This window comes from Rhinolophus sinicus, chromosome 1, assembly GCF_057876585.1.
Source record: "Rhinolophus sinicus isolate RSI-liver-muscle chromosome 1, RSI-T2T, whole genome shotgun sequence".
In the NCBI taxonomy this organism is placed as follows: domain Eukaryota; kingdom Metazoa; phylum Chordata; class Mammalia; order Chiroptera; family Rhinolophidae; genus Rhinolophus; species Rhinolophus sinicus.
Window position 1 is genome coordinate 145,440,719 of NC_142501.1, and position 27,306 is coordinate 145,468,024.

Below are 27,306 nucleotides of genomic sequence, written 5' to 3' on the forward strand. Positions count from 1 at the left end.
AGATATCCTCCCTCTGCGGGGGGGAGAGGTCTGCTGTGGGACGCAAAGTAGAGTCCGCCACCTGGCTTTTGTGTTCTCTCTTTTGTCCTGGGAACCCCTGCGTCTCTGCAGCTTGGGATGTGTTTGCCCCGCTCTAGGCTGGCTAGAAAGGGTGGGGGCTGGGGATGGAAGGAGGGGTCTTCTCTTTCCCAGCCCCGCTGTCTTAACACTCTTCCCGCAGGCCAGAAAAGGTGGTGGCTGGGGGCGGAAGATTCCCAGCTCCTAGCCTCCTCCCTGGGCCCGCCTGTCTTTCCGGAGCCGGGGCTCCAAGGCGTCTCTGTAATCTGCCGCTGCTCCTTAGTGCAGGGGCTAGATCAAGTCTCTAGAAAGGCGGGGGTAGGGTCGGAAGAGCGGGGGAAGGTGCCCAGGCACGGAGTCTGTGTTCCTTGTCCGGCCCAAGGACCAACTGAGGTTATTAGCTGAAGTTAATGCTGGATATGCTGCGCCTGCAGCGGGAGAGGTCCGCTGTGGGACGCAGGGCAAAACGCCCACCTCCTGGCTTCCGGGCTCTCCTCCGTCCTGGGATATCCTGCGTATCTGTAGCCGTGGGTGTGGGCTGGAATTTCACAGGCACAGGTGCGGAGCAGATTTCCACAACCCGAGGGTGGGGGCCGAATTTCTACCGCCACAGGTGTGGACCGCGATTCCAACCCGCGTCCCCACCGCCGCCGCAGGTGCGGCGTGTCTCCGCTCCGCTCCGCTCCCTTCCTTCTTCCCCTGCTCGCCCAATTTTTCCCCACCTGCAAGAAATCCCTGCGCGAGTCTCTTTGCTGTTCTGCGTGATGAGCAGAGAGTCCTTTGATGGGTTATAAGCTTCCCGTTTCTGATAAGATCCGACGGAGAACTCAAAAAGTGCGCCCCGCTGCCGCCATTCCTATGACGTCACTCTCTTTTCATTTTCTTAATGGTTCTTTGAAGCACAAAAATTTTTTAATTTTGATGGAGTTTAACTTATCTAGTTTTTCATATGCTGCTTATGCTTTTGATGTCATATCTAGGGGTAGTATTTCATATTTCCTTTTATAATCTCAAAGAAATGAATGTTAATTTACATAAAGCAAGTATTCAGCACAGAATGAGAACTCAATATTAACTATTACTTTTACTATTACGGAGTCTGTAGTTTACTTCCAAAGCAATGTTATTGAATTAATGTTTAGAAATTAGTAGCTAAAATTAGGAATAAGAACATTTAAACATTGTTAGGGTAGTCTTTATGTCATAAAATTTCAGTTAAAGTTTAACCCCAACAGAATACTTTCAATCGGGATTTTTTGGAATACTGCCTTCAAGAAAGTACTTTCTTATCAAAAGAAGTGTTAAAATTACCAAATGGAAAACTTAAGTGCAGTATATCAGTACAAGCTATTGATTTATCCTTTTTGATATCTGTTGAAATGACCAAGGAATATAAAAATAGGATTAAAAATGCAGTAGTACTGAAAATTTGGAAAAAATAACATTCATATTACCAGAATCTTCCTATGTAGTAGGAGGCAGGATTTATGAGTTTACAACAGATCTTTTACTTAAAAACTGAACTAGTCTTAATCCCTAAGCCTCCTTTAAGAGTTTCCTGTTTGGCCACCAGCTGCCTAGTTGTTGACCCCAGGCAGCATCAGTGCTACCTCTTCAATAATATTTAACATTTATTAAGCCCTCTCCACGTGGGAGACTCTGTGCTACTGAAGTGCTCTTTACATAGGCTGTCTCAGTAAATCTTCACAGTTGCCTTTTCAAATAGATAATGCTTACAGATGCGGTCTCTGAGTTTAAATAAATAGTTTGCTCAAGACCACCTACCTATGAAGTCACAAGGAATCTGGCTTCTGAGGTCACTAACTAGTTTCTCTTGAATTGGTCTAGTTCTTTCCATTTCCCTGCTGCCATCCTTTTCTGGCCATTATTCTCTCAATTGCATTAGGGTGTTAGCAGCCTCTCAAATCTGTATTTCACACTGAGGTTAGAGTCATCCTTCAAAGGTATAAATCCAGTCACGCCCCTTTCTATATAAAATCCATAAATTGTTTTCAAGGATTTCAGTGATTGGCCCTTGCCTACTTCAAGGTCTGGCTTCTTTTCCCCAAACTCATCTCTCCCTGTTGCCCACCCCTGATTTTCTCGACTCCAGGCTTAATGGACTTTTTGTTGCCCCAACTTTCTACACAGGCTATTGAAAAATCCTCTACCTCTTTCAAATTCCTCGCCTGGCTAATTTCTGTTTCTCCTTTATAGCCAGATTAAACATCATTTCCTAGATGGAAATGAATCCTAGACTCTAGATTCCCTTTCAATATATTGCAATAAAGTTCCTTTTTCTAGCAGAATACTCATGGAATTTATTTTAATGTCTTTTTAAGGTTTGTCTTTTCCACTAGGCTGTAGTATCTATGATGTCAGATACTTGATCCCTTTTACTCACCACTGTATTTCTAACACCTTGCTTGGTGCTTAGTGTATAGTGCGTACTCAATACTGGTTGAATGATTTAATAAACAAAATAATGCAGGTAGCTCAGTGACCCTTTCAAACAAATGTATAATCCAAACATCAGATGTCTTTATTTATTTTTAAATGAATAACTGGATGGAAGTTTGAATCTGCACTAGAAAAATTCTCAGGGAACACTAGCTTTTATTGCTTGTCCTAGACTTAGCATCAGCAAGCGTTGGGTAAGGTAATATAACCAATAAAATAGCACTTGTGTTTGCACTGTTGACCAGCTCATTGTTGAAACTCTGATCTCTTGCGTAGCCCTATAGTATTTTGTTTCCCGTGTCTTTCTGATCTCCTCTTTTCTTCCTTTACACTCTGTTCCTCTTACATCCCCTCCTGTGAGGACATACTCCTGAGCTTATTTAACCTGCTGGATTTTTCCCTTTATGGTTATGCTAATGGATTGACCTGTATAAATCTTTATAAATGAATCTGTACTAATCTGTGTCTTCTGTTACAATCACACATGGAGGTAGAATATAAAAGATGAGACCTTCTTGTGCTTTTTTTTCCTAACCAAAAGCATCATTTTTGTAAAATGTCTAATGATTTTCTTTCTAAAACATTCTGTTAAAAAAAACCACAAGTATGGGGCGGCTGGATGGCTTAGCTGGTTACAGCACGAGCTCTGAACAACAGGGTTGTTGGTTCGATTCCCACATGGGCCAGTGAGCTGCGCCCTCCACAACTAGGTTGAAGACAACAAGCTGCTGCTGAGCTTCCGGAGGGCGGCTGGATGGTTCAGTTGGTTAGAGCACAAGCTCTTAAAAACAAGGTTGCCAGTTCAATTCCCGCATGGGATGGTAGGCTGCACCCCTGCAACTAAAATTGAAAACGGGGACTGGACTTGGAGCTGAGCTGCGCCCTCTACAACTAGATTGAAGGGCAGCGACTTGGAGCTGATGGGCCCTGGAGAAACACACTGTCCCCCAATATTCCCCAATAAAAAACAAACAAGCAAACAAACAAAACCCCACAAGAACAGTAGTACTGTAGACTTGCATTGCTTACTTTGGTGATTTTGTTTTATTATCTGATGTGAATGAACATCTATAAAATTCTCTTTCAGCATCTCCAGGAAATGAGTCTATTTGGAAAATCAGAATTAGAGAAAACTATTGAACAGCTGACATGTGTTAATCATAAGGTAATTTTTCAAACTGGATTTGGGGCATATTGTGTTGCCTGAATGACTATTTCAGTTGTAGTTTTAATGTACTGTATGTTTTTGAAATTATAAAGTCGTACGCTACAGAAGCTGTGTAACGGTGATAAGAGTATGTACTCTGAAAGCTGACTACTTGGGTTCAAAGCCATCTCTGTCACCTATTACCTGTAGGCATGTTACTTAAATTTTCCATCCCTCAATTTGTAAAATAGCAATGGTGCTATTTTAACCATTGTGAAGACTACATGAGTTAATACATACTAGGAACTTAGAAGAATCTCGGGCATGTTGTAAGTACTCACTAGGTGTTAGCATGCTCATTGTTGTTTTGCTCTTGTTAAAAAAATCAGGTAATTCAGACATGGAATGCAAAGTGAAATTCACTTTCATTCCTTATTGCTCTCTCTAGAGATAGGATTTTTAACAAATTGGTGTGAGTTCTGACAGTCTTTTTGCTCTCTGTATTTCATTTTGGCTGGTTTACTATGTCGTCACTGTTTATTTTTTTAATTCTTTCATTTGTTTCTGTCAACTTTGGGTTAGTTGATTTTTTTTCTCCTCATCATGGGTTGTCATTTCCTGCTTTTTTGGCATTCCTGATAACTTTAGATTGGATGCCAAACATTGTGAATTTTACTTTCTTGGTTGTTGGATAGCTTGTATCCCTATTAATACTCTTGAGGTTTTTTCTGGGATACAGTTAAGTCAGATAGAGGTAGCTTGACCCTTTTCAGTTTTGTACTTAAGCTTCATTAGGTGGGACCAGAGTAGCATTTAAGTCTTGGACTAGTTTCGTTTCACTACTGAGATAAAACCCTTTTGAGGACACTACCTATTGCCCCATGAATTATAAGGTTTTCAAATGACTGATCGCAACAGGAATCATTCCTGGCCATGCATGAGTCCTGAGCATTGTTCCCTCTAATTCTTTGATGGTTCTTCCCCTGGCCTTGGGTAGCGTCTTCGGTGCTGAGCTCTGCTCAGCTGAAGACTCAAGGGCCACCCTTGCAGCTTACTAGAGCTCTCACTCTGGGCAGCTCTCCTCCAGCATCTGCCCTGCAAACTCTCGACTGCTTTGTCCTCCCTTGACTTAGTCCTGTCTTCTGAGCTTAGGGGAACCTCTGGGCTCCACCTGGATCCCTTTCCCTGTGTCACATCCTGGAAATTGTTCAGACAGTAAGCTGGAGCTCTCGAAGGGCTCATTGCTTTTGTTTCTTGTCTCAGGGATCACTGGCCATTGTTCTTTGATGCCCACTGTCTTAAAAACTGTCACTTTATGTATTTTGCCCAATTTTTTAGTTATTTCAGGTAGACAAATCCTTGTCACTTCAGCTTACCTAGAAGCTGAAAGTGAGAATTAATGAACTGGGAAATATATCTAAAATACTACAAGTCATTGGAAAGAGACTATGAGATAGAAAATATAGAGTAAGTTAAAGTCTTAGAGAACAAAGTGAGGAGGTCTAACGTATATTTAGTCTAAATTCTAGGAGAATAGACTAGAATGTGGGAAAGGCTGTAGTGGAATAGATAATGACTGATAATTTTCTAAGTATTATAAAAACATAGGAATCTTCTGATTCAGAATGTGTAATAAATTCTGGTAGCATGACAAATCTCAAGTAAGATAAATAAATAGAAAATTTATATCATTTTAATAGTGATAAATAATACAAGATACCTATGTATAAATTTCCATGATCTTTATAGAAAGCATTATGCAGCTTTATTGAAAGACATTAAAGAAGACCCAAGTAAGTGGAGAGATATGTCAGATTTACAAAAAAGGCAACAGATATCATTCTCATAAAAGGAATGTGAATTCTCCCCAAATTGATCAATAGAGTTGATGTAGTTCATCTGAAACCCCAAGAAGGTGGTGTGTGTAAAAATTAACAATAGATTTTAAAATTTACAAGGAAGCAAAGAGCTGAAAATCAAAGGAATTTTAAAGAATATGGTATGAAATTTGTCCTATCAGTTATGAAGGCTTTGGAGTCAGTGTAGTGAACAGAATGATAAAACCCCAGTAGAGAGAGCAAACCCACAAACCCACAAGTATATGGAAATTTGATATATAAAGGACTCACTCAGATCAGTGGGGAAAGGATGGATTATTCAGTAATTGTTTCTAGGACAATTGGCTATTCATATATGTATATAAAAAAGTAATTGAATCCTACCTCACATATACCATACCCCCAGATCACTTGAAGGTTACTTGCAGTCTTGAATGTTTGAGAAATAGCAACAATTTTAAAAAGAAAATACAGGAGAAAATATTTTTTGACCTTAGAGAAATAATAATAGCAATCATTTATATAGCATTTGCTTTGGCAATTTTTTAAACATTTTGCATATATTATTTTAATTCTCACAACAACCATTTGAAGTTAAATACTGATATTATCCTCATTTCACAGATAAGGAAACTGAGGCCAAGGGGAAACTTGCCCAAGATCACGCAGCTAGCCAAAGATCTTGTGCAAGAGTGTGTGTTCCTAAGCAAGACACAATTTAGTTTATTCCTTTTAAGAAAAATGGATCAATGGGACCACATTGATGAGAACATTTTTGTTTAGAAAACAGCCATAAATTGAAAAGACAAGCCACTAATTGAGAGAACAACTTGCTACACATTTAAACTAAAAGGAGTCAACAGAAAATGTGAATTTTCATAGCAGAAAAATATTACAAATGATTAATACATAAAAAAGATGTTCTGCCTTAATATTAGGTTGGTGCAAAAGTAATTGCGGCTTTTGCAATTTTGTTTTAACCTTTTAAACTGCAGTTACTTTTGCACCAATCTATAGGGGAAATACAAATGAAAACCATAGTAAAATCATTTCACATCCATCAGGTCATCAGAAATTAACAAGTTTGAACAATTATTATTAGTGAGTGTATAGCTCCTGGAAGTGCAAACAGGTACCTCTTTGGAGAATAATTTGGCGTTGTCTAGCAAAGGCATACCCTATGAGCCAGCAAATCCATATCTAGATGCCTATCCTGGATGGAGGTCAGCAAACTACGGCCCCGGGACCAAATCTGGCCTCCAGTCTGCTTTTGTAATAGAACACAGCCACGCTCATTTGTTTACACATTACCTGTGGTTGTTTTTATGTTACATCTGAATAGTAGCAACAGGCCATGGGGCTCACAAAGCCTAAAATATATACTCTCTGGCAGACAACGAAAAATACTACAGATACTGGTTGTGAGGAAAAATAGGTAAATGGTGGTAATTCATACAGTAGGATATTATAGAGCAGCAAAAATGAATGAACAAGAGCTACATAATCAACATGCATGAATCTTACAAATGTCGAAGAAAACATGCAGTATGATTCCACTTCTGTAGTGTTTAAAAACATGCAAACCTAAACTCTATGTTTAGGGAGTCATACAGATGCAGTACACTAAGGAAAAGCAAGAAATGAGACACACCAGACTCCGCATAGTGGTTACTGAAGGTGGGGGTGGGGGATGTGATTGGCGACTGCTCACAAATCGTTTCAAAGGTTCAGGTAACATTTTTAAAACAGGTGATGTATATGCAAATGTTCATTTTTTATTCTTTAAATTGTACATGTACAAGTTACACCCAAGGAATTCTGAAAGGTTTTTAATGCAAAACAAAACAAAAGTTTAATTTCCTACCTCCCTATCCCCAAAACTACCACTCCAATGTTTTGACTTTCTCCTGGTGTTTATCTCCCTGATTCTACACAATGTACTTGTGCTGCTTAGTCTTACTTTATTGATTTAAGATTATTTAGTGAATTTCCATGATAGTAGATGATGGCTTTGCACTCCTCCCTTTTTCTTCCCCATTAATTTAACATAGTTTTAATTACATATTTTGCTGACGTTAGTAGTTAACTGTTTATATTATCATGACTTCTAGGGTTCACTGATCAGCCAACTGGGACAGTGCTGTTGTTGCCTTTCTTCTTGTAGATCTTTTTCCTGGAGTTAATTTGCCTTTGTTTTGTTTCATTTTGTTTTTTGTTACTTTTCTGTTTTTCATTGAACTCATTGCTAATTTTTGTTAAGAGCTCCAACATCTCTCTCTCTCATGGTTTCAGTATTTTTTAATATTCAAACCTATCAGTTCTTTTTTTCCCCCTGAAGACCTCTCTTCTCGAGCTTTACATCTTCATGGCTGTCCTCATAAGTCTTTTCCTGTCTCCCTCTCCTATGTTGAATCTCATGTTGTTGGGTGTTTTTTTGTGTGTGTGTGTTTTTTTCCTTCATTCTACTATAGCATCATTTCCAGGAATTTCCTGAAAAAGAATACGTGGGAGGAAATTTTTTTTGGTATTCTACTTGTTTGAAAATGTCTTTATTCAACTTTCATACTTTCAAACTTTGATTTATGATTTGGCTTAAGTATCTGGAAATCTAGACTGGAAAATTATTTTTGCTAAAAATTTTGAATACTGTCTTCATTGCTTTTTAACTTTCTTTGAGATGTCTGATGCTATTGTATTTCCTAGTTCTTTGTACATGACAGGTTTTTATTTCTGAAAGTGTTAGGGTTTTTTTCTTATCTCTTGTTTTCAATTTCAAGAGAATTTACTTTTCTGTTCTCTATCTCTCTGAAAATTTTATTAGTTGGTTTTAGACTTCCTAAAGAGAGCAGAGGTTCTTATCCTTTCTTCTTGATTTTCTCTCTAACTTTTTGTTCTACTGTTTAGGAGATTTCCTCAACTTTATTTTATAACCCTTGTATTGATAAAAAAATAATTAGTTATATTTTTGATTTCCAAGATAACTTTTTAGAAAGAGGTGGGAGATATCTGGGGTGTGAGGGTCCCAGTGGTTTTTCAGCCAGTCTCCTTATTCACTTCTGCTCCTGACCCCATCCTACCACTTGGTGTCTTCATGTGTTGAGCTTCTTCAGGGTAAATTATCTGGCTGCGCATTGGTATTTCCTATAGTGCTCAACTTGGGTCACTTCTACCTCCTAGGAGGTATTTGGCAATGTCTGGAGACTTTTTTGTTGTCACAACTAGGGAAGAAGGTGCTTCTCATATCTAGTAGGTAAAGGCAAGGAATGCTACTAACCATTCTATAATGCACAGGACAGCCCTCCCATAACAAAGAATTATCTGGCCCCAAATATCAGTAGTTGCTTCAGATTGTATCTCTCTTCCATTCGGAGTCTCTATTCAAACTATTCTCTGTCTTCCACAAGTTACTGAAGTCACTAGTCCACTCTTGTTTTTTTTCTTGTTCTCTGTGTCCTTATGAGTGTATAACTTTCTTATTCCTTTACTGTCATGTTAGCACTGTTTCCAGAGGGAAGGGAGATAAAAATGTGTGTGGTCAGTTTATAGTCTTAACTGGAAGACTTAATGTTTGTCACCAATATTTCTTGGTTTTGAATCTTATATATAGGTCATTATGCAATCTAGAATTGATTTTTGTATGTAAAGTAGAAATCTAGCTACTATATATTTCTCCAATGAGTGGCTGTCCCAACTGTTTTTATTCTTTTCCTATTTCCTTGAAATGCTACCTTTCTAAATTTAATCTGTGTACATGTATTTGCTTGTCCATTTCTGTGTGAAATCCATAATAGTTTTAATTACATTAGCTTTCTAATTTATTTTGATATAAGGCAAGTCTACTTACATTCTTCCTCCACCCACAATTTTTTCTGTTTTTTCTTACATTTCGTTTTTCCTAAATGAATTTTAGGTGGAATGTAAGTCATCCCCGCCCCCCATATTAAAAAGGTTCTGTTAGGATTCTTATTGAAATTTCATTGAATTTACAGTTATTTCAGGAAATTTTAATACATTCCCAATATTGTGTTCCCATTCAGAAACATGGTGTATCGTTTGTTACATTAAGTCAGGTTATGTGTTGGGCCCTTCAGGGAAATTTTACAGTTTCTTCATATGACTTGCCCATTTTGTGTTTGTGTTACAGTATTTTCTGCTCTGATTTTTCTTCAACTCGGTCCTGTCTACTTACTGTTTTTTAAAATTCCTCAAAATTTTTGCTCCGCTAATTATTTCCCTTCCTGTTTTCATTGTTGTGTATATATTCTTTTCTTCCTTTCTTGCTTTTTTTTTGTATCTTTCATTTCAGTAATGTTGAAAAGGAGAGATAAATGTGTATGCCCATTCTAACATGTAGAACCTAAAGTGTACACGTGACTTTTTAAAGTACTTTTAAATAAATCTAATTTATTTCCTAGTTTTCTTTCAGAAATATTATTAAAATGTGCTTAATGAAAACAAAACTGAGACATATACCTATTGACTTTTAAAATTTAAATTATAGCTTGAAAATGAAAATTGTGAATTAAAGTCTAAAATATTAATAATGAAAGAAACCATGGAGTCATTAGAGAACAAAGCAAAACTCCAAGCTCAAAAACTTAACCATGTGGCTGGTGACTCATCTCTTCAGAAAACAGAGATGAACTCACTTAGGTAAGTTTATTGAAAGTTTTGTTATTTCACCTCTGGGAATGAGTTTGTGTTCATGTAAGGTCTGTTATGGTTGGCATTTTTGGCTGGCCTTGAAGCGGAATCACCTGGAAAGCTTTTAAAAAGTCTGACTATAGGGGCTGATCTCTGGAGGGTCTTATTCACCGAGTGACTCTAGGTAGGTTTTGAGTATCTGCATTTTTAAAGACTTTCTTTCACAGATGGATACGACTGCGGGCGAGTTTTTGTACCTTCCTTTTTCAAAAATCCCCCTAACAGATATTTCAGATCATTTGTACTCCATAGTGCTGGATTGCTGAGAATTGCATAATTTTTTGCTACCAATGTCATTGTCATTCCCTTTCCCCTTTCAAAGAAATGTAAAATCAGAATATTCATACACAGAGTCTAAAAAAGTGATATATCTGAAAAATGATAAGAAGGTCAGTATGGAAAAATCGGCTATAATCTACAGGTTGGAGTCAGGTTATAGAGAACTTGGTATGATAACCAAGAATGTCTGGATTTTACCTTGTAAACATAGAGAACAAACAGATTTTTAACTAAGGGGGTGACGTGATGGCATACCTTTTAAAAAGTGAGCTGTTGCAGAAATAGGGAAAATGGATTTGTTGGAGTCTAAAGAGACTGATGGCAAACAATGGAGACCATGTGTCTGGACTGAAACTGTGGCAATGAACTTGGAGAACGGAGGCCCAATTTAGGAAACATTTGTTACACAAAATCAAAAGGATTTGGATGACTTACATGGAAATGAGAAAAGGATACTGCTGTAGTATGCAGTATGCAGACAGACAGTAATGCAGATCAGAAAGGATTGTAGTAAGGATGACTAGAAGAAAAGATTGATAAAACTGAAAGTGTTCGTGAACAGAATAGATATACCAGAAAATGGAGTTGGGGAAATAGAAAACAAACTCAAGAAATTCACTTAAAATTTAGAACTCAGAGGGATAAAAGGGAATGAGAGAAAAAAGACACACGGTTCTAATATACAAACACTGAGAATTGCAAAAATATATCAAATAAATAGAATTGAGATCAAAGGAATAATTAGGAAAAGAAAGGCCTGAAATTGTATTCATAAAGTGTCCCTGATTCTCAAACAAACTGAATGAAATAGACCAATAGGTAGATGTGTCTGTTTAAGGAATATTGTATTAGAGATTCATGTAGGGCATCTTTGATTTTTGCTCTTTTGCTGCTCTGAATACAAGTCTTGATTAGTTAGTTAGACTTTAGGAAGAACTAAAAGTAGAAGCTGCTTTTCTCCCCCCCCCCCCTTTTTTTTTTAATGCTACATACATCCTATGAAGGAGAGCTGAGTGGACCAGCCTCTCTTCTTTTGGTACATGTCTATATTCGTCTCCAAAGTACAGGTACCGTGGTGGATTTCTGTCACACAGAATTACCAATCTACCCTTTTCCCTTTTGTGTCCAGCAGCTGACTGAATCTGGCACTTAATCCATTTTGGATTGTCTTTCAGACTGTAGCCCCAGCTCTCCTCTCCATTCCTCGCAGGAGGCCCTTTACAGTCTTAGGCTCTTAAGGCAGAACTTTCAGGCCCTCTCTTGGATACCCCAGCCTGCAGCTCCTTTGGTGTTTTCTTTGTTTTATCAGTACCCTTTTCTCTTCTGAGCACATTCTGCTATTTCTCTCATGTAGGGGTAATTCAATCGCTGTGTTATAGGAAGAGATTGTGAGGAGTTTCTACTTTATATAATCTGGGAAAATTGCACGATTACATAACTGTTTTCCTCTGACAGAAAAATCTGACCTAGCTTGCCTCTGAGGAAAGTGTGCCAATCATGTTCTCCATATCAGTACACATTGGTAGAATCATGAGTTCAAGCCGTTAAGTCCAAATCCAAAGCTAAACTCAATACAAACAATAACAAGAACTCTGTGGAAACAAAGCCACATCATTTAAACCTCGTGCCACTTCCAATATGGTTAATAGGGATCTTGCTGCCCCTTTAACACATCAAGTTCTCTTTCCTTTGACATGAAGACATTTTAAGAAGCTGATACTCAAATAGATGAAGCATGTTCCTTTCCATCTACGTGGTGGACTCATCTTCTCGTTCCCTTCCTGAGTCAGGCAATTTTCACCAAATTTCAGTGCCACCGAACAGTCTCTTTTCAGGACAGACTGTTTTGTTGTTTCTTTTTCCCAAACAGACTGTATCAAGCATAGTCTCTAATTGTCCAAATAGAGGATCTTTGGTCTGGCCTCTTGGTGTAGTACCAGAGGACATAATGCAAAATCCCACTTTACAACCACCCATTAAAGTTAAACAAATGACTGTTATCTCCCTTGAATTTTAGCATTTAATGAAACTTGGCATTTTATGCCCCAAATCAAAACTTTATAGCAAAAATGCTATAAAGCAACTTCGCTCTACTCAAGAAAGATTTTGTTAGCTCCTCAGAGCATGCTAGCCACCTTCTAGAGCCGGAATCAGTAAACTTTTTCTGTAAATGGACAGAGACTGAATAGTTCAGGCTGTGCCGGCCAGTCTCTGCCTCACTCACCCCTGCCTTTGAGCACAAAAGCAGCTGTAGACATTATATAAATGCAGGAATGTGGTTGTGATCCAGGATAATTTTAGGAACACTGAAATTTTAACTTCATATAATTTTCACATCACAAAATAGTAAATCTATTGAAAACTTTTTCAATTATTTAAACATGTAACAACCCTTCTTGGCTCTTAGGTTTTATAAAAACAGGTAGTAGGCTATAGTTTGCCAACCCCTGCTTGAGGATAGTTTCCAGCCCAGTTAGATAACTAATTTTCTCAGCCCGTAGTAAACAGCCTTAATCGTCACAACTGCTAGCTATGAGGCTCTAAACATTTAGATTCCTTCAGCTGAAAATACCCTCAGACTGTTTTCAGTTCACCTTAGTCTTTAGTTACCTGTGAACCTTCTTCAAAGCTGGAGGGTTATATACTTATCCAGGATTAGGTAAATGCGTTAGCAGATTTTCCTTGAAAGGGTCCATAAACTCTAGTTAGAGTTCATATTATGGCAGTAGGTATCAGTTGTACAGTAGGATTTAGGTACATTCAGAAAACTAAATATAACTTCTCCCTTGAGAAGTATTTGTTTGTTAGGGGAACTGAAAACCATTTTAGATGAGGAAAAGGCTCACGATTCCTTAGGATGCCGAAGAACTGCCTTCTGGGCAGGCCTAACATTTTTTCTACCAGGAAAGAGAGGAGCCAGGGTCCTAAGTGAGGACAGATAAGCACACGAGGTTGGACTTGAAAGGGCCAAGGGAACTAGGGCCACCGGATGAAAGTCATCTCTGCAGAAAGGTGAAAGAAAAGCCAGGCCTGATCCCTTTTCTCCTCTCTGGCTCACCAAGAGATGATACTTCATAGTAGCCTTTCTCAGCTAGTGGCGGGTCATAACTAGAGACTCTTGAGGGCATCTAAAGTGAAACCAGGATACCATATCAACCTCTCTTTCCGTTATTACAGCATTAAAATTACAAACTACCCCTCTTAGATGGAGCTTCAGCTCCATTTTAGAGCTTAAACACCGTTTATGAATAAAGGACCCTTTAAGATGCTACCTTTATTTAAAAATGCACTCCCTTATGAAGAAAAGTGATTACTTTTGCACCCTAAAATGAATGCATACCTCCATGTAATGTAATATAGCTGAGGAATTTGAGGCTCAGAAAGAGAGTTGGTTCTGTCCAGCCACATGGATAGTAGAGAGCTAAAACTTTGATTCTAAGTGAAGTTTTATTGCTTCACTCTCTGGTGGGAAATCATCACTTCGCTTTGCTATGTTTATAGCACTTTCAAAGCGAAGAAATCGGTTCATTTTTCCTAAGAACTTAGTTATCAAAGGGTCTCAAAATTTCTTTTCCAAACAGCATGATGAACAAATGATATGATAGTCACTCAACTAATCTTCCCTATGAACTTTTCCCCTCAGTTCTGTCATTAAAAAGACCTTTACTTAGCAGCAATACTCCTGTCAGAAAAGTTATGTCCAAGGTCTGGTATAGAATCTCTGTTGTCCCTTTCCCTGTCTACACTAGAATATGATAAGGCAAAGCTATTTTTAGGACTCACCATGCTCCTCCTTTATATACATAATCAAGATGTTATTCTGCCTTCCTTTATCAACCTTACGTTTATTAGGTATTAACCCTGCTTTTAAACTTGGATGTACACATATCTTTATGTTTCACCTTAGGATTTCAAGCACTGCCGACTACTCAGTGTACTTTTTTAGGGGCTCTGTGGGCTGTTCTGTTTTCGAAAGGACTCTGTATAGCTTACTGGCAGACGTTTTCCCTTCTGCATAGAGGATGTTGGTCTCCCTGTATTCTTCACAGACAGCAATGCGATGTAATAGGAAAATACTAATATCAGGTTAGACTAGTCTGGATTCATATTTTTTCTTTGCCTTGATAGCTTTGTCACCCTTGGACAAGTTATTAGTTATTGTTTCTATAAAATTGTAATAATAGTTCTAGTTATGGAACTACTCTAGGAATAAGTGAGCTAATATATGTAAAGTATCAATACAATGAATATTAGCTTTCTTCTTTCTCTACTTCCTATAGTTATATATCCCTAAGAGCAATAGTGTAGCTTTTAGGAACAGTTTAAATATAGTGTAGTCACCTGGACTCTCATAATTTTATGGAATAAAATTGCTTGAACATAGATTCTTTCTGACTGGATTTTGTCTGGCTATGCAGTTCTAAAGCAGTCTTTCTCAGCTTGACTTTTTCCTCCCTACCTCTGGGTTCACTTGCTGTTAGAGCAGTCAAGGTCATGTCTTTGGTCTTTCGGAACACCTCAGTATTGTCAGTAAAACGTCTTCCTTTCTATGGACCTGTCCCATCTTACTAGTGGTTTCAGAATCCAGGCCTCCTCCCCACTAGGCAGTTCCAAGCTAAGCCACCCTTGGTATCTTCTTCCCTGTCTTATCCTAAAAGAAACCTGCAGGAGTTCCCAATAAATAGCCTCAGGTGAGAGCCATGTCTTTCCACCAAGGCAGAGCTAAGAACTCCTAGGTCAGGGCTAAAATCATCCCAAAGGTTCTAGATGGCATGAGAGCAAATTCTTGTTATTTCTGAAAAATAATCTTACTGATTAGTAAGAGAGTATTCTGAAATTGTCTTTATTTTTGCTATATGTCCTTTATTTTGCTCCCTGAAAGCAATCTTTAGTCTTAAATCCTCATTGCACTACAATAAATACCTACTTTTCCTGTTTACTATGACCTCCAGTTGACTCCCCACCAAAAACATCAGAAAAGGAAGCAAAATTAAAAGCTACTGGTCTGGATGGTCGGGATTTATGGAGAATTCTTTGAAGTCCCAGACCATACTATAAAACAGGACCTTGTTTTTGCCTCCACTATTGGAAATAGATTTTAAGGTTGATATTAGGAAACTAAGAAGAGCTTTAAAACTACCAGAGAGCCTCTAGAAAAAAAGTACACAATTAATTTGATCTTTATACTTTTTAGGAAGATGGAACCATTTTGAAGAATGGTGGATGGCAAGAAATAATATATAATATAATGCCATTGATTATAATGGAAGAGCTTTAAAATAAGAAACTAAAGAAACTTTAAAAATAAATATATTTTTTAAGATCTCTCATTTAAAAAAATTATTTCTACCAGAGATAAAGACTACCATTTGTTTTTGTCCGCTGATTCCTTAGGATAGTAAATGAGCAGTTACAGCTGTCACTTGATGATTATCAGCATCAACTTTCCATAAAAAGAAGTGAACTTGAGTCAGCCGAAGCACAGATTAAAATACTGGAGGAACAGATAGGTAGGTGTTTTTAAAATTTTGTTTTTGCTAATGCTCATTTACTTTGGCTACCAAACATTTATTTTTGTTTATAGGTAAACTACACCTCAAGATGACGTCACGGGATGAGGAAGCTCATATAATGAAAAAGACCATTGGTGTTATTGATAAAGAAAAAGACTTTCTTCAGGAGACTGTAGATGAGAAAACAGAACTGATTGCAAACTTACAAGGGAACCTAGCTAATAAAGTATGTGACTGTTCAATATCGTTGTCCGGCATCTGAACAGGAAAGATTTTTTTATTCTCTGTTGCAAATATGCAGTTTTTATCACCCATGTGCAAGTTCCTAAGACTCAGGCCATATCTTCTAATATATTTAAACTTCATTTTATCTCAATAATCTGAATCTTCAAAAGTTCTATTTACAGAATGTAATTTTATCAGATGTGATTACAGCAAACTCAAGGAAACAATGCAGGTTCTTAGAGTGGGTAGAAACATGCCAATAGAAGTACAGTGGGACATGGAAATATGTTTACTGATAGCTTTTGTTTGTAGCATAAGTTATATGAGTGGATTTGAACTATATAAATGTGATAAGTTACATAAATTTAATTGACGTTTCTATAAGAACTGTTTCAAATCTTACATATGCATATTTTTATAATTTCTATAGGAAAAAGCTATTGCTCAGATGAAGACAACAGTCTCGGAGTATGAATCTTCTCTAAAGTAAGTAGTCAATGAAATGGCATCCAGCTTTTTTAGAAATTTCCAGTGAATGCGGCTTTATTTAAGTAGTAACTGACAATAGGAAAATTTCCTTTTTCAGTATTTCTGTTTTTGACAATAGCATCAGCATCATTTTCTTACTTTCCTGCATGAAAATGTTATTCTCCTTAGCTTTTTCCCCTCTTCTATCATCCACATCTAAACAGTTATGTCTTACTAATTATTCTTTTACAAGCCTATTGGCTCTTTATTTTTACTGTGATTGTCCTATGCAAGCCCTAATTACTAAAACTTAGATTATTTTAGTTTTGAATTTATTCTACATCTAAACCTATCTTGAACACTGTTAAAAAAAATTTTACATTTTATTTCTAGTCTCTACTTCAAGACACAAGTCACTAATTACGTTTATTTTGTATACCCTTATATATTATGTAATAATGGGGACTTAAGTATTAAATAAATATTTGCCAATCGAATCTGTTATTATTCACCAAATGAATATCCGAACACTTGAAAGTCTTCTGCTTCTACTTGACTTTTAGAATAGTGAGTTTATTTTGTGACTTTATTTGCTCATAATGATTGGTAAAGAGCTGAAATATCAACTTTACCTAATTAATCGGTGTCTTAATGCAATATTTATAATTCCTTATATTCTTAGTGTATTTAATTCAGAGTACAACAGTTTTCTTTTAAATCAACTAAATTTTCCAAAACTTTTTTTTGGTTTTCTTATTTCCACATGACTCATATAACAGTCAGCTAAAGGAAACACTAGCTAATCGAGACCGTGAGATAAGCAGCCTCCGACGCCAGCTGGATGCAACTCACAAAGAACTTGATGAAGTAGGAAGGTCTAAAGAAATATCTTTTAAAGAAAACAGAAGATTACAAGATGATCTGGCTACAATGGCAAGAGAAAACCAGGTATGAGTACAATGCATAAACTTTGATAGTTTTACAGTACACAGTTTCACAGTATATTCATTGTTTGCTAAAGCTCTAAATGTGTTTTCTAAATTTTAATAGTATAAATATAACATAAATAGTTCTTTAAGCAGAATGGTGTTTATAAGGGTATTAAAAAATGTGGTTTAGAATGCTACTGTATATTATTACAGGGTGTCTAATGGTACAACTGTGGTCTCCTCACCATTTTGGTCTTTGTTGTAAGAAATCCTAAAGCCGGTAGCATGGTATTCCTTATGGCAGAAATTGTTGTCACCCTAGTGGGTGAGGGCCTTGGCATCACTTCCAGGGCAAAGTTGCTGTATTATAAAGACCCATGATAGATTTTAATTTTTCGTACTTTCTTCAGGTGGCTTAGAGATATACCTTTAAGTTAATGAATATTTTAGAATTGCAAATACTGAAAGGTATTGGCTTATTAAAGATTATACCAAAAAGACTAATACTTTTCCTATTTTATGTATTTTGTTTTTTTCAATTACTTTTAACATTATTCAGTATAACGCATCTTGCTGATACGAATTTTTAAAAATGTCAACCTTTGAGCATACTAGCCCTGAAAATAAATGCCAGATACATGGTTAGGACTATTGTGGGAAATGTGTGGTAATATTAGGTTAAAAAGTTATCGGTCAGGAAAAATATGTGAAAGTAACAGGAACATTTTGTTTTTGTTTTTCTCCCCTATGCTCTGTTACTCCCCAAATTCAAAAGCAGTTATTTGAATATAAATAGAAATCATTAGATGCTATGTTCACTTTAGGTTTGTCTTCAATTTTCTGATATAGGAAATCTCATTGGAACTGGAAGCAGCAGTGCAAGAAAAAGAAGAAATGAAGAGTAGAGTTCATAATTACATAACTGAGGTGTCACGATGGGAGAGCTTAATGGCTGCTAAGGTGAAAAAACATTGTTTAGGTTGGATTTAAGACTGATTTTTTTTTTTTTTTTTTTTTTTTTACTTTCTATATTTCTTTATGAGATATTAACTTATGAGAGTAGAAATCTTACTACTGTCTTTTTATGTAGCCCTGCAGACCTTACTTAGTATTGTATCTGCACAGATAGTTTATGCTTCCTAAATTAAAACAAAAATCCCAATGCATATATATGTTTATGACACGGGTATTCCAGTAAGGGAAAGTTACTAATTTAGAAACAATTTAATTATGTTTAAACCAGGAAAAAGAAAACCAAGATTTGTTGGATAGATTTCAGATGCTTCATAACCGGGCTGAAGACTGGGAGGTCAAAGCCCATCAAGCTGAGGGAAAAAGCAGCTCAGTCCGACTGGAACTTCTTTCTATTGACACGGAGAGGAGACACCTCCGTGAAAGAGTGGAGCTATTAGAAAAAGAAATTCAGGAGGTAATATATTTACTGTCTTGTGAAGCCATTATTTAGTAAAACAGAAAACATTCACAGGTACTTTATTGAAGTGAGGGTTAAGCATTGATAAAATCAAATTCAGTGGTAATTTTTTGTCATTCTGATAATTTGCCTAGGAACCTCCATTACTTTTTTTTATGGTATTAAAATTTACATAACATCAAATTTATCATTTGATCCATTCTTAAGTGTACAGTTCTGTGGCAGTTACTACTATGTTCACGTTATTGTGCAACTATCACCACCATCTATCTCCATAATTTTCTCATCTTCCCCAACTGACGCTCTGTACCCATTAAGCACTAACTCCCTATTCTCTCTCCCCCAGCCCCTGGCAACCATCATTCTACTTTCTCATGATTGTGTCTACTCTATGTACCTCATATGAGTGGAATCATACAATATTTGTATGTTAGTGATCTGTTTATTTCACTTAGCCTTAAGGTTCACTTAATCTCGAGGTCAATCCATGTAGCATGAGTCAGAATTTCATTCCTTTTTAAGGCTGAATAATATTTCATTGTATGTATAAACCACACTTTATTTATTCAGCTCCCAATAGACATTTGGTTTGTTTCCATCTTTGGCTATTGAGAATAATGCTGCTATGAATATGAGTGTACAATATCTATTCAAGTCCTTGATTTCAGTTCTTTAGGATATACCTAGAAATGGAATCTTGAATCATATGGTAACTTTATGCTTAATTTTTTAAGCAATTGCCATTTAAGTTTTCCACAAAAGCAGCACCATTTTATGTTCCCGCTAACAATGTAAGAGTTTCAATTTCTCCACATCCCTGCCAACACTTGTTATTTTATTTTATTTTTTTAATAATAGCCATCCCAGTGGGAGTGAAGTGGTATCTCATTTTGGATTTGACTTGCATTTTCTTAATGATTAGTGATGTTGAGCATCTTTTTGTGTTTATTGGCCATTTGTATATATTCTTTGCAGAAACATCTATTCAAATTCTTTGCCCATTTTTTAATCAGGTTGTTTTTTTGTTACTGAGTTGTGGTAATTATTTGTATATTCTTGATATTAATCCCTATGTGTATTGTGAATATTGTCTCCCATCCTATGATTTGCCTTTTCATTCAGTTTTATCCTGTGATGTGTAAAAGTTTTTAATTTTGATGAAGGCCAATTTATCTATTTTTGGTGTCGTATTCAAGAAATCATTGCCAAGTCCATTGTCGTGAAGCTTTTCCCCAGTGTTCTAGGACTTTTATAAGTTTTAGCTCTTATGTTGAGGTCTTTGATCCATTTTGAGTTAACTTTTGTATGTGATATAATGTAAGGATCCAACTTCATTCTTTTGCGTGTGGATTTCAATAAGCTCTTATTATGAAGACAGTATAATAAACATCTCTTAGTAAAATTTTGAGTTCAGTGAAAATATAGGGACCGTAAGTTATATTGATAGAGAATTGTTGGCTGTCATTTGTATTTTTGTTTGGTTGGTATAGTATTGTAATATTCATTTTTTAGAAAGTATTGCTTATCTGTAGTGGGTAGAATTATGGCCCCTGAAGAGATATATTTAGGTCCTATCCCCCAGTACCTGTGAATAAGACCTTATCTGAAATACTGTCTCTGCAGATATAATCAAGTTTAAATTATATCATACTAAATTGGGGTGGACCCTAATCTAATAACTGGTGTCCTTATAAAAATGAGGGAGATTTAGACATAGAAAACACATTGGAGAACGCCATATGAAGACAGAGTCAGACCCTGGAGTGATATGTCTACAAAGTAAAGAAATGCCAACGATTGCCAGCAACCACCGGAAGATGGGAGAGAGGAAGCATAGAACAGATTCTCCCTAAGAACTTCCAAGGAGAAGCCAACTATGTCGTCATCTAAGTTTCAGACTTGTAACCTCCAGACTTGTGAAGGAATAACTTTCCATTGTTTTAAGCCACCCAGTAATTTGCAGTAATCTGTTAGAGCAGCCCTAGGAAACTAATACACTATCTCTATAAGCATTTTTTCTGTTACGAGAAAGGGATTCTTTTCAACCTTCCAAAGAGTTCTCAGGAGAAACTATTCTTTAGTTCTTTTGTTCTTTATCATTGTTCATGTTCTTTTATGGTATATGAAATTGACTTTTACATATTTATATTTGGTTTATTGGGGAGAACCTTGATTTAATTAATTTATTAATATTTGGAAAACCCAAATACTTACTTTTTTGTAACTGTTGACTTTTGTTAAACCTTCATACATAGTATCCGATTTTTAATGTTGATTCATTTCAGTAAAGCCTATTCAAATAGTTGTAATTTTTAAGTATGGAATTCTTCCTAAACTCAGAAGTAGAGTTTAAACCATAGTTTGTATTTATCACTCACAATTTAAATTGTAAAAAATTTAAAATGTGAATTATTCTAAGAAAAAAAATCTATCAGTATTTCAAACTTTGCTCATTATTCAGTTATTGAAATCTTATAAAGTTATGTATTATTAAATTAAATTTTAATTTAAATATGATTTCAGGTATTTAGTTTTAAAGCAAACTCCATTTTTGAAATTCAGAATTTAGCTAAAGACAATTGATGAATGATAAATATATATGTTGTTTTTTCTTGAAAAGGCATTATTATAACAAAGAATTTATAAAGGAAATAATAAACTTCAAAGATCTCATGCACAGCACCCTAAAACAATTTATTTTCATCTTTGCATCTTCTAAATCTATACACGAAGTACTTAGTTACGATGATTAATAATTATACACAATTAATTTTGTTAAGTATTAAATAGGCCATCTTTAATAACAGACAGCTTCTTGAGAGTATCTTAAAATATGCCAAAATTGGTGCTTATATTTTTATAAAGTGAGTTTGTAGCTGCACAAATCAAGCCTTTAAAATTCTTGATTTACTTTAACTTTTTACCTGTTTCCTTTTTTATTTTCAGCACATAAATGCACATCATGCTTATGAATCTCAGATCTCCTCAATGACAAAGGCCATATCTAGATTGGAAGAAGAGCTGAGGCATCAGGAAGATGAAAAAGCAGCAGTATTCAGTGATATGTCATCTCTTAGAGAACTTTGTATTAAGCTTGATTCAGGCAAAGATATTATGACCCAACAATTGAATTCCAAAAACCTTGAATTTGAGAAGGTAAGAACTTAAAAGATACTGTAGCACATTGTTTTACTGAGCCCTGTTCTAATTGCTTTGCTTTATCATTCACTATCCAATGTATTTGTTCCCCTTTGGAGTAGTATTTTTGACAACAGGATTTTGGCAACTATATTTAACTACTAGATTCTTTGCCAAGATTTATTTGGCAAACCTGGTGATGAAATTAGGTGTTGTTTGTTTTGGAGTTGATGAGTATTTAGGAGAATATCAGTCTTCTGATTATCAAATAGGAAGGAGCATGTCCCAATACATTCTTTCTCCATTTAAAGGTAAGGCTTAAATGAAGGATTGAGCAGTTCATTACTTCCTAAGTGGAATATTTTTCTTGATAAAAATCTCAAGGCAGTTTAAGTCATACTAAATTTTTAAAATCTCCTTAGCTGGAGCTTTCCATTCCCAACTGAAGCATTACTTTAAACAACCCAGTGTATGCTTTCAAACATAGGTGTTTTCATTTTCACTCATTTAATAGTATCTTTATTTTCAGGTATGGAGAAGCTCCAATACTGGCTTGACTATGTAGTCAGAGGACAGATTTAATAGACCAGGAGGACCTCCTTGCTGATAGGGTGGCCATATTTTAGGATTTTATGTTAATGAGCCTCTCTTAATAAGGTAGTATGAAAGAAGACTGAGGCTTGGAGTAGGTCTCAGAGCCGAATAAGCCCTTATAAAAAAATAGCAAAGATTATTTTTCAAATAAGATGTTTTTCTCATACTTAAAAAAGTGGTTCAGAATCTTTAACTGGCATGCAAAATGAGGGAACTGATGTATGTATAGCTCTGTAGATAATTTTTCAGAGTAAGTCTAAAATTGTACTGAAGTAACCTTACTTTGTTTTTCTGTAGGTTGTGGCTGAATTAGAAAATGTAAAATCAGAATCAGAGCTATTAAAAAAACAACTGGCAAGTGAGAAACATACAATTAAAAACCTTGAATTGTTGTTGGCTACAAATAGAGATAAAGAATTTCATTCTCACTTAACCTCGCATGAGAAGGATACAGAAATTCAGCTACTTAAAGACAAGTTAACCCTTTCGGAAAGCAAAGTGTAAGTGTTATAAAACAGTCTATGTGAGGGAAGTAGCTGTCAAAAATAATTTTTCAATATGAGTAAATTTTTATAGATTTATAGAATAAAACAAATGATTGAAAAATAACTGAAGGAACAAACAATAGATATATTCAATTTTTGCAGGAATAGGGGGATGGGAGTGTGAATGGTGGTATAAAACCAAAATATTTTATTTATGTGGCTGCTGCTTTTGGAAACTCACGGGTTTAGTCCAAAAGAGACATCGTGTTTGGAGGTGTAGATTTGTATATCTTCACCACAGACGTGATTCCCATGGAAGTGAATTAATGAACTTTACAAAAATGCCTAAATTTGAGGAAGGAAGTATCAGCAAAGGAGAGAGCATTTCAGGATGTGAGAATCGGCATGTCTCATCCTGGGGATTAAGAAAAAGTTTTGCAGTTTGATCTTCATAAGTGTATTGATTGCCTTTTAGAGATTGATGATGGTGTTTTTTTAGGATGGAGAGGTTTGGGTGTATTTGTTGGAAAAGAAGAGGAAACCCAGAGTAGATAGTACAAGTGGAATAATTGACTTGCAAAAGAAGTTAGAAATACTCCTTCTGAGGCTGGAGTAAAGAAAGAGCCAGTGAAAATACTTTGCATATTGATGTTACAATTCATGTCTTATTCAAATTTGTATCTTCAGCATTGCTGCAGTGCCTAGCACATACTGGAGGCCGAGTTAATGTTTATTAAACAAATGAGATGAATGAAAACTTTCAGATAGAAGCTCCAGAAGTTTAGAAAATTGTTGTTGAAAAGGCTTGATCTTCTGTTTTTTTTAATCCTTAAGTATCACCTCCTTGTATTTCTTAATAACAGAAGCAAAAATCCATACCCCTTGACTTTACAATACAGAACATTTGTTATTTATTTCTTTAATTTTCAAAATTTATTTTTAGAACTAGTCAAAGCCGGGAAAACACCATGCTTCGGGCTAAAGTGGCACAATTACAAACAGATCACGATGCTCTGAAAAGGCAGATTTCAACTGAAAGATATGAACGGTAAGAAAAATATTTAGCATTGGACAGTGTTTTTATTTATTTCCTATCCTATTCCAAAAACGATTTAATGTGCTTACAAATAGGAAGCTTTTTTAGCATTAATGCATAAAATAAAAAAAAGTCTAGGCCAGAGAATGAATAGCCCACAAAGGAGGTGGCAGCAGAGTCCCCATGCTTTCTGGGGCAGATGCAGACACACAGAAAGAAAGCATAAGAAAGAGTGCATTATTTCACTTCTGACATTTGGGAGTTTTGAGGCAGAAAGAAGGGGACGGCTAGATTTATGGACAAGAAGCGGTGGGAAAGGAAGGGGCAGAGGAGGGAACCATCCAACTTTGAAAATGTGTGTTCAGAAGGGCTTTGAACAATCTCTTATAATACATATTCCTTTGATTGAAATCTTTTATCCACTACTTAAAAATTATATAAGAACATAGGATTTAAATTTAGTAGAAATACTAATGGAGTAGAAAATATTTAATAATAACAGGACCTTATATTTCTGTACCACTTTTTGGGTATAATCTCTTATTTGATTTTCATTGACAGAGAACGAGCAATCCAAGAGATGCGTCGACATGGTCTTCCCACATCACCCCTTAGTTCTACTCTGAGGTCTCCTTTACATTCTCCTGAACATATAAACTGATAATTATTAGAAAGGTACGTATGTAACATCAAGGACAAGCCAAACTGATCTGTGGTTATAAAAATTCAGAAAGTGGCTTTCTGTGTGCGGGAAGGGAAGATTGCCTGCAAAGGTGGTCAGGGGAACTTTCTGATCGCCTTTGGCCGGAATAATGAAATGTTCTATTTCTTGGTGGTGATGGTTACATAATATATATGATTGATTGTAAAAACTCACTGAACTGAACATTTATGGTCCATGTATTTTATTGTTCCTAGATTATATCTCAATTAAAAGGAGAAGACATAACAAAACATTAAATGTCAATGAGATATTATAGGGTAATATTTGATGAAGTACCAAATTCAAGGTACAAATAATAGATGGTGAAAGTGTGGACAAAGAAACAGGAGTGCATGTGGCACAATGAACTGAATCTGATAGGAATGGCAGGTTGTTGGGGAATAATGAGGGAGAAAGGCGTGGAAGGTAGAGTGGATATATGGAATTACTGAATGTGAGGCTGAATTAGGGATTGTAGACTCTATTCTGTAAGTCAAGGGGAGCCATGAAAGATCCTCTGTATAGGATGAATGCATCCAAGGGAGGGCTTCAGATGAAAGAACTGTTCCTGGCAGATAAACTTCACAACTGTATTTGGGCCTTATTGGGGAGGGCAGAAACCAGAGGCAGAAGACCAGAAAGAGATGTTACATGAACAATATAATCAGTTTAGGATCAGTATAGTAATATTGAAAGCTAGGACAGAAGTTAAAAAACAATTCATAATATACATACAGAAAAGTACCATGTCATAGTACACAGCTCAGTGAATTTTCACAAATTGAACACACACACCTATGTAACCTGTACCCAGATCAAGAAACGAAACATTTCCTTTCTTGGGCTTTCTTCTGGTCATAGCCCTGCTATAAAAGTAACTGTCCTGTGGATTTCTTTTGACTGGTTTTGGACATTTTATAAATGAAATCATACATTTCTGGCTACTTTTCCTCAACAATACATTTGTGAGATTCATCCGTACTGTTGTGTGTACTTGTAGATTGTTCAGTCTTATTGCTCCGTGGTAGTCCATTACGTGAACTCACTTACTTGTTTTATCATTGATAGGTGTTTGGTAGTTTCCAGTTCAGGCTATTACAGATAGAGTTGATTCACATTCTAGTACCTGTATGTTGGTGAACAGAGATGTGTGCATTTCTTTTGGGTCTACACTTAGGAGTGAAATTGTTGGGTCACTGGACGTGCATATTCAGTGCTCGTCAGGTCACTGACAAGCTTGAGTAGATACGGCAAAACAGTTTCCACAGTGGTTGTAAAGAGCTAGGCCACATTTGACTGAGGAAGAGTCAAAGGATTTGTTGATTCACTGCAGAAGGGAATGAGTGGAAAAGAAGCTTGTCAGACCCAGGGTTTGAAAGGTAAGTGACTGTAAAATACAGGCTCACTGACAGAAATAATAGTCACTTCTTTTAAAAATTATGTGTTTTTTGCCTCTTTTAATAGATGTACATAGTAGATAATTAAGCATTTCCTTGATGACTCAAAATCCTCATTATGGACAGCAGTTATGTGCTATGCTTTAGCATACTTATGCCCGCAGGGTTTATTGGTGTTTGAAAGGCCTAGGTTTTTTCACATGATTCCTAATTGCTGTGCTTTTGTTTTTGTGTTTGTTTGTTTGTTTGTGTAAAATATTTATTTTCCTCTTTTACTTAGAGGACCACTTCTCAGTGCGGGCTGCAATCACTGTTCTCACAACTTCTAACTGCTGCATTAATTTGAATGTGATTAGATGGAGGTTCATTTTCTCATTAAGAAGCCTTATAACTGTTGTGACATAAAACATTTCTCATGCTCGATTCACAGCTGCATTTTAGATCGGGGTTGGCAAACTAGGGTCTGTGGGCCAAGTCCACCGCACAGCCTAGTTTTGTAAATTAAACTTTAGTAGAGCATAGTCACACCCATTTGTGTACATAGTCTGTGAGATTGTTCTTCCTTTCTTCTTCTTTTTTTTTAATGTTTCTTGGGGTGAAATGGTTAATAAAGTTACATAGGTTTCAGGTGTACAATTCTGTAATACATCATCTATACATCACATTGTGTGTTCATCACCCAGGGTCAGTTCTCCTTCCATCACCATATATTTGACCCCATTTACCCTCATCTACCACCCTTTTTCCCCCCTTACCCTCTAGTAAACTATTGTGTGTCTATGAGTTTTTGTTTCTTCATTTGTTTGTCTTGTTCTTTTGTTGTTTTCAGTTTTATATATCAGTGAAATCATACGGTTCTCGACTTTCTCTGTCTGACTTATTTCACTTAGCATTATAATCT

The 27,306-nt window shown here is 36.1% G+C and overlaps 1 protein-coding gene across 7 annotated transcripts in view; it reads left to right on the forward strand.

Annotated features, from left to right (window-relative positions):
- CEP135 (centrosomal protein 135) overlaps positions 1–27,306 on the forward strand; it is a 77,457-nt gene that overhangs the window by 43,713 nt on the left and 6,438 nt on the right. For all 7 annotated transcript variants that reach the window (XM_088791035.1, XM_088791050.1, XM_088791039.1 and 4 more), the window contains 12 exons: positions 3,605–3,682; positions 10,004–10,155; positions 15,880–15,995; positions 16,070–16,224; positions 16,654–16,709; positions 17,471–17,639; positions 18,470–18,580; positions 18,864–19,049; positions 21,999–22,208; positions 23,082–23,284; positions 24,213–24,317; positions 24,867–24,980. In XM_088791035.1, coding sequence (XP_088647161.1) covers positions 3,605–3,682; positions 10,004–10,155; positions 15,880–15,995; positions 16,070–16,224; positions 16,654–16,709; positions 17,471–17,639; positions 18,470–18,580; positions 18,864–19,049; positions 21,999–22,208; positions 23,082–23,284; positions 24,213–24,317; positions 24,867–24,966 — 1,641 coding nt within the window. In that variant the 3' untranslated portion in view covers positions 24,967–24,980. The remainder of the gene's footprint in view (positions 1–3,604; positions 3,683–10,003; positions 10,156–15,879; positions 15,996–16,069; positions 16,225–16,653; positions 16,710–17,470; positions 17,640–18,469; positions 18,581–18,863; positions 19,050–21,998; positions 22,209–23,081; positions 23,285–24,212; positions 24,318–24,866; positions 24,981–27,306) is intronic.